General features: G+C 41.4%; 1 protein-coding gene across 1 annotated transcript in view; it reads left to right on the top strand.

Moving 5' to 3' along the window:
- LOC107605021 (protease HtpX homolog) overlaps positions 1–1,954 on the top strand; it is a 7,990-nt gene extending 6,036 nt beyond the window's left edge. The window contains exons 7-9 of the mRNA XM_016306755.2: positions 443–576; positions 676–870; positions 1,591–1,954. Of these exons, the coding sequence (XP_016162241.1) occupies positions 443–576; positions 676–814 (273 nt within the window). The 3' untranslated portion in view covers positions 815–870; positions 1,591–1,954. The remainder of the gene's footprint in view (positions 1–442; positions 577–675; positions 871–1,590) is intronic.

Consider the following 7,182-nt stretch of genomic DNA (forward strand, 5'->3'; position numbering starts at 1 on the left):
AAATACAGCATATATATAAAATATAAAATATTTTTTAGATAAATTGTAATAATATTTTGGTATTTTATTGATATAAAAATATAAATTAATTTTTTATTATTTTTAATGTTTTTTTAATTATATAAAATATTTAAATATTTGTTGTTTTAATAACTAATAATATATACTATTTCTAAACTCATTTCAAGAATATATGTTAAGAATAAGACTAGACACACTAACATGTGATAGTATTAGGTATATGCATGTCTGGAGAAAAATTTTTTATTTTTTATTAAGATTTAAGACACAAAAGACATACGTGTCAGACGAGTATTCATGAGTGTCGTGTTCGACACAAAGACACAACAAATAAAAAAAGTGTAGGTGCTTAGTAGATTCTAACTTTCTATATTGTACATTGATTTAATTATAAAAATTAATTTTTGGTATCCTACAAGAGGTAGTCATCTCTGTCCTCATGAAATTAGCTGGTGGATGCCCATCTATGGCTGATCAACTAAATGTCGATGCATTCTTGGAGCAAGCTCGCTCTTATGAAAAAGCTGCTTCCAGCCCTGTTGGGTGGTACATAAGGTGTGTAGCTTTCTGCATACAACACTGGAATCTTGGGAATGTTCTTATTTGGAAGCTAAACTTAAACTTTTTCTCTTTTTTTTTGTCCCTGTTGTCAAGGAATGCACAAACAAGGCAACTGTCACACCCTTTGCCAGTTCTACGCGCTAGTGAAATCGACGAATGGTCTCGAAGTACAGCTTATCGATCTCTCCTGAAACGTGGAATACAGATTGAATCACTACAACAAAAAATCTAGCACTTCCTTATAGGCTTTGTTTGTTCAAAATGTGGTACTGCTCAATGTTCTTCCTGGTTAGTTTCTTAAAACTATACAAGCTCCATGCATAAACTATATATTTGCAATTGATATTGGCATATTGCATATGGTTTTATAATGGATTACATATACGTACTGGAAGAAACGGACTACATTTTCAAACTGCCTTTGTTCAGGAAATATTTTTCCCTTAATGTTGGTCTTAGTAAATACTCTCGTGCATATAGATTAAGTGTGCAATTTCAGAATTCTACTTTATTACAAATAACTATCCATTTAGAAAATATTGGTTATTTTTTTTTTCACCATCTGCTATCCTTATTCATGTACGATAATATTAAGAAGACAAAAAAAAAGTTAAATAATTTAAATGTCTTATTTTGTATTTATTTATTACAAAGTATATTAAATAAAGCTAAAACTAATAAGTTTTGGCAATTTTTGACTAAAAATTCTTATTTTTTGAGATTTTTCGATTCAAGTATAATACATTTTCTCAATCTTATTAAATGTTCTTAATATTATTAACATTATAATGTTAAGATTTTTTTGGAATTTCAATATTTTTTAATAATTTTTTTAATTTATGTGTGCATTTAAAATGGGACACTTACTTGATAATGCATGGATGGAGTAGCAAGTCATAAATAACCTTGACTTATTCCTGAACATAATACACTATTTATATGCTTTTAATTTTTAAATCCATTATGAAACCTGCAACGTATTTTATTTCTCACTTTTTTTTTATGCAGCATTTAGTGCAACCGAACGTGACAGATGATCAAATGGTGTCAGGAAGCAGTAGAATTTATGATGGATATACGACTACAGGAGACAAAATTTCTTATTCTATAATGTAAATCTACAAATGCATCACTGTGATTTTTATATATGTCAGCCATATTGTAAGTATAAATTTAGCCAGAAGAATGATTATCTCATAGATATATATTACTCTTTGAAAGGAAGTAATTACTTGTATAATTCTAGGATATAAATTCTCTTCACTTTTGACAATCCATTATGTAAGTATATTTTTGAAAATTTGCATGTGTTGTGATGTAAACGTTTTATGAGTAAATTAAATCGAGCAAATTATTATTTTTATTTATTTTATACCCCGACACCTTATATGGACTAGGCGACACGCCAATAAAGCCACTAGGGTTTTTGCCCCTCCACACCACCTTTGGAAAAGGAAAAAAATCAAAAACTCTGAGCATAGACTTCATAGTCATCGATGTAGGGTCAGCATATAATGCTTTAATTGGCAGGACTACCCTTAATCGACTCGGAGCGGTGGTATCCACCCCTCACCTTTGTATGAAATTCCCGACTTCAGCGGGGATAGCAACGGTAAGGGGAGATCAGAAATTGGCAAGGAAATGCTACAATGAAAGCCTAAACCTGAGAGGAAAAAGCCGAGAAGTTCACACAGTAGAGCTCGGAGGCGCAAGGGCTAGAGAGGAGCTGCGTCCACAACCGGGAGGAAAAACCGAGGAGATACAGGTCGGCGAAGAGGAGGGAAAAAAAATACTCATATAGGGGCCAACCTAGGGGAAACCCTAAAACAAGGGTTGACTAAACTCCTAAGAGATAACTCCGATCTCTTCGCCTGGAAGGCCTCCGACATGCCTGGGATAGACCCCGAGCTCATGTCCCATAAGCTCTCGGTTTACCCGGGGTCCCGACCTGTACAACAGAGAAGACGCAAGCTCGGCCCAGAGCGAGCCCTAATAGTAGAGGAGCAAGTACAAGCGCTCCTAGAAGCCGGCTTCATTAGAGAAGTCAAGTACCCAACATGGCTAGCCAATGTAGTGCTAGTCAAAAAACAAAATGGCAAATGGAGAACGTGTGTCGACTACACCGACTTAAATAAGGCATGTCCCAAGGACCCTTATCCACTGCCAAGCATTGACACCCTAGTAGACTCCAGCTCGGGGCATCAGTACTTGTCGTTCATGGACGCCTACTCGGGGTATAACCAAATCCCGATGTTTGAGCCAGACCAGGAGAAAACATCATTCATCACGCCCAGAGCTAATTTTCGCTACGTGGTCATGCCATTCGGATTGAAAAATGCAGGGGCCACATATCAGAGGTTGATGAATAAGGTGTTTGCCTCTCACCTAGGGAGCCTAATGGAAGTATACGTCGACGATATGCTGGTAAAGACCAAGAAAGAAGTCGACCTCCTGTCTGACCTCTCACAAGTCCTTGACACCATAAGGTTGCGCGGGATGAGACTAAATCCTGCAAAGTGCGCCTTCGCGGTAGAGGCAGGAAAATTCCTAGGGTTTATGCTAACACAGAGAGGGATTGAAGCTAATCCCGACAAGTGTAGAGCTATCCTAGAGATGAAAAGCCCGACTTGTTTAAGAGAGGTCCAACAGCTGAATGGCCGACTTGCAGCCCTTTCCATATTTTTGGCAGGATCGGCGCTAAAATCCCTCCCACTGTTCTCCTTATTGAGAAAGGGATGTCAGTTTGAATGGACTCCTGAATGCGAGGAGGCGTTTCAGGAGTTCAAAAGATTCTTAAGCCAACCTCCTATTTTGACCCGACCTATAGCTGGGGAAGACCTCGTCCTATACTTATCTGTAGCAGACAAGGCCGTCTCATCGGCCCTGATCAGAGAAGACGAGATTGGACAGCACCCAGTATATTTCATCAGTAAAGTTCTACAAGGCCCTGAACTAAGGTACCACAAACTGGAGAAGTTTGCCTACTCCTTAGTAGTAGCCTCACGAAGACTACGGCCTTACTTTCAAGCTCACACAATAAGAGTCCGCACGAACCAACCCATGAAGCAAATCCTCCAAAAGACGGATGTTGCAGGGAGAATGGTTCAATGGGCAATAGAGCTCTCCGAGTTCGACCTGAAGTATGAAGCTCGGACGGCGATTAAAGCCCAGTGCCTCACCGACTTCATCGCAGAATACGCAGGAGACCAAGAGAAAAAACCAACTACATGGGAACTCTATGTAGATGGATCCTCGAACAAAATAGGAAGCGGTGCAGGCATAATATTGGTGGATGAAAGGGAAACCCAGATAGAAGTTTCCCTCAAATTTGAATTCCCAGCTTCAAATAATCAGGCAGAGTATGAAGCTCTGATTGCTGGATTGAAGCTGGCGGAAGAAGTCGGTGCTACAAAAGTGATGATATACAGCGACTCGCAAGTGGTAACCTCCCAGATAAGTGGAGAGTATCAGGCGAAGGACCAAAATATGAAAAAGTACTTGGAAAAAACTCTGGAACATCTTGGGCGCTTTGCAGAAATCGAGGTCAAACATATAACTCGGGATCTAAATAGCAGAGCAGACGCCCTATCCAAGTTAGCAAGTACCAAACCAGGAGAGAATAACAGAAGCCTGATCCAGGAAACTCTCCAGAAACCCTCCGTAGTAAAAGAAAAAGACAAACAAGAGGTACTTGAGGTAGCCGGATTAAACCTCGGATGGATGAACCCCTTGGTCGAATACATGAAATTCGACATCCTCCTCAAGGAGGCTAAGAAGATCCGAAGGGAAGCACAACATTACACTCTGGTGAGAAATATCCTCTACAGAAGGGGGATATCAACACCATTATTAAAATGTGTACCGACCTCAAGAACCACCGAAGTGTTAGAAGAAATCCACAGTGGGATCTGCAGAAATCATCTCGGAGCGAGATCACTAGCCAGGAAAGTAATCCGAGCAGGATTCTACTGGCCGACCTTGCAGAAAGATGCCACAGAATTTGTGAAAAAATGCCAACCATGCCAGATGCATGCAAATTTCCATGTGGCCCCACCAGAGGAGCTCATCAGTATCACTTCTCCATGGCCTTTTGCAAAGTGGGGAATGGATTTGTTAGGTCCTTTTCCCCAGGCGCTAGGACAAGTCAGATACCTGATCGTGGGAATAGATTACTTCACAAAGTGGATAGAAGCAGAGCCATTGGCCACCATCACCGCACAAAGAAGTCGGAGGTTCCTCTATAAAAATATCATCACAAGGTATGGGATACCTCATTCCATTACTACAGATAATGGAACCCAGTTCACCGACTCTACCTTTAGAAGCCTAGTAGCCAGTATGAAAATCAAACACCAGTTCACCTCGGTGGAGCCCCCGCAAGCCAATGGACAAGCCGAGGCGGCCAACAAAGTCATACTGGCAGGGCTAAAGAAGAGATTACAAGATGCAAAAGGAGCTTGGGCCGAAGAGCTCCCCCAAGTGCTATGGGCCTACAGGACGACACCCCAATCCGCCACTGGAGAAACTCCCTTCCGACTAGTTTATGGGGTAGAAGCCATGATCCCAATAGAAGTCAGCGAGCAAAGCCCAAGAGTGATTCTCCATGACGAGATCGGGAATATACAGGGGCACAAGGAGGAGCTCGACTTGCTCCCCGAAGTCCGAGAAGAAGCCCAGATAAGAGAGGCAGCATTGAAGCAAAGGATGGCTACAAGATACAACAAAAAAGTCATCCGAAGAACATTCACCCTAAGCGACTTGGTCCTGATCAGAAATGACATTGGAGTCAACAAATCAGGAGAAGGAAAACTCGTTGCAAATTGGAAGGGACCATACAAAATCAATGAGATCTTAGGAAAAGGCTATTATAAGGTGACCGACTTGGACGGCACCGAGTTACCAAGGTCGTGGCATGCTTGTAATATGAAAAGGTACTATAGCTAAAAGCGAACTCTACTCCCTGATGTACTCTTTTCCCAACTTCATGATTTTTTCCCCAGAGCCAAAGGGTTTTTTCTGAAGAAGGGTTTTTAACGAGGCATCATAGTAGGGGCTAAGGGAAATAGACTATCAAAAACCCTTAGTAGCAATGAAGTACCCCCCCAATTAATAAAGATCTTTTCATCTACAAATATCTCTTATAAATTCCTTTTCTATTGTTTTCCATTCCTTTCTACGAAACGCGCCGACTTAAACTCGACAAAACGTAAAAATCCCATGACCGACCTAGATGGTCGTCAGGATGAAACGACGAGGAACAAGTCGGCGTAAAGAGGTTATACAAGTTGATCATAATAAACTCGAAAACATCCTAACTTATAAGTCGGAATGAGAAACTGAGTAAAACAGAAATGAATCGTGAAAATAGCCTAAGTCATAAAAACTCAATAAAATGAAATTGAGTACTAGGAATAACAAAAGAGAGGTGAAAAAAAAAACCCAAGAAAAGATTAAAAGGCTGTCCTAAAGATCCTTAAAAAGGCTCGGAAAGACAAAAAAGCCAGAGAAAAGGTTTTCCAGAAAAGATCAAGGGGAATTCGAAAAAATCGCAATCAGAAAAGTATGCACGCATAAGGTAACTTAGACCCTTATCCAAAAAGGGTATTATAAAATGTTTTGTTTACGGCCTTAAAAGGCCAAAATATTGTTCAAACGCTACCAAAAATAAATAAAGAGTTTAAAAAAGAAGGGGACCCACAGGCCGGGCCCCCAAATAGCCAACAAATTACTTTTTTGCAAGAGCAGTAGACAGATCACCACCACCAGAGGCACCAGGACCGGGAAGAGAGGCATCCATAGGAGATGAAGAGGAAGTCGGAGGAACTGTGGAGGAACTCGGGGCATCCTTAGGGCGAGGAGGAGACTCTATAATCCTTTGCCCCCGAGTCTTCAAATCTGACTCGGAAATAATCTCGGGGACAGGGGGATCCACAATGGCACCATCGATGACAACCTTATCGGAATCTAAAGGAGAGAGGTCCAAGTCAGGAGCAATAACTCCGACCTGCTCCCTAAAGATCCTCCAAGCCTCCTCTGCGCCATCAGCAATAGAGTCCTCCAACTCGGCGTATGCCTTCCGAGAATTCAGCAGATCATTCTTCACAGACACAAGATCATCAAACAACTTTGATAGCTATCCTGTGCTGTCTTCCTCAAACCAACCTCCATGTTGCATTGGGCCTGCAACTTCCTCTCCCTCTCCCGAAAGTTATCTCTCTCCTCCCTCAGCCTGGCGACTTCCTCCTTCAACTTCCCCTCATGCTCCTGATATATGAGAAGCCTTCCTTCCAGCTCTTCGACCCTCGAGGTCATCCCTAAAGAGCTGAGAGGAGCCTTCTCGAAAATATTTAAGAGTTTGCCACAAACCCCCGCCGCCTTAAGGCTCTCCTCAACCAGAGTGGTAAGGTGGCGCCGAACAGAAACATCATCCATGCTTATACGAACATTGGGATAGATGTTCTTTCGGACGAATGCAAGAGCATCCGCCTTCACCTCACCAGAAGAGCCAGACTCTAAAGTCTTGCGCTTCTTATTCTCTGGTTCAGGAGAAGGTCGAGCAGAGGGGGGTGGCTGAGAGAAAGTTGAAGAAGAAATTACAAT

This window comes from Arachis ipaensis, chromosome B06 (genome assembly GCF_000816755.2).
Source record: "Arachis ipaensis cultivar K30076 chromosome B06, Araip1.1, whole genome shotgun sequence".
NCBI lineage: Eukaryota > Viridiplantae > Streptophyta > Magnoliopsida > Fabales > Fabaceae > Arachis > Arachis ipaensis.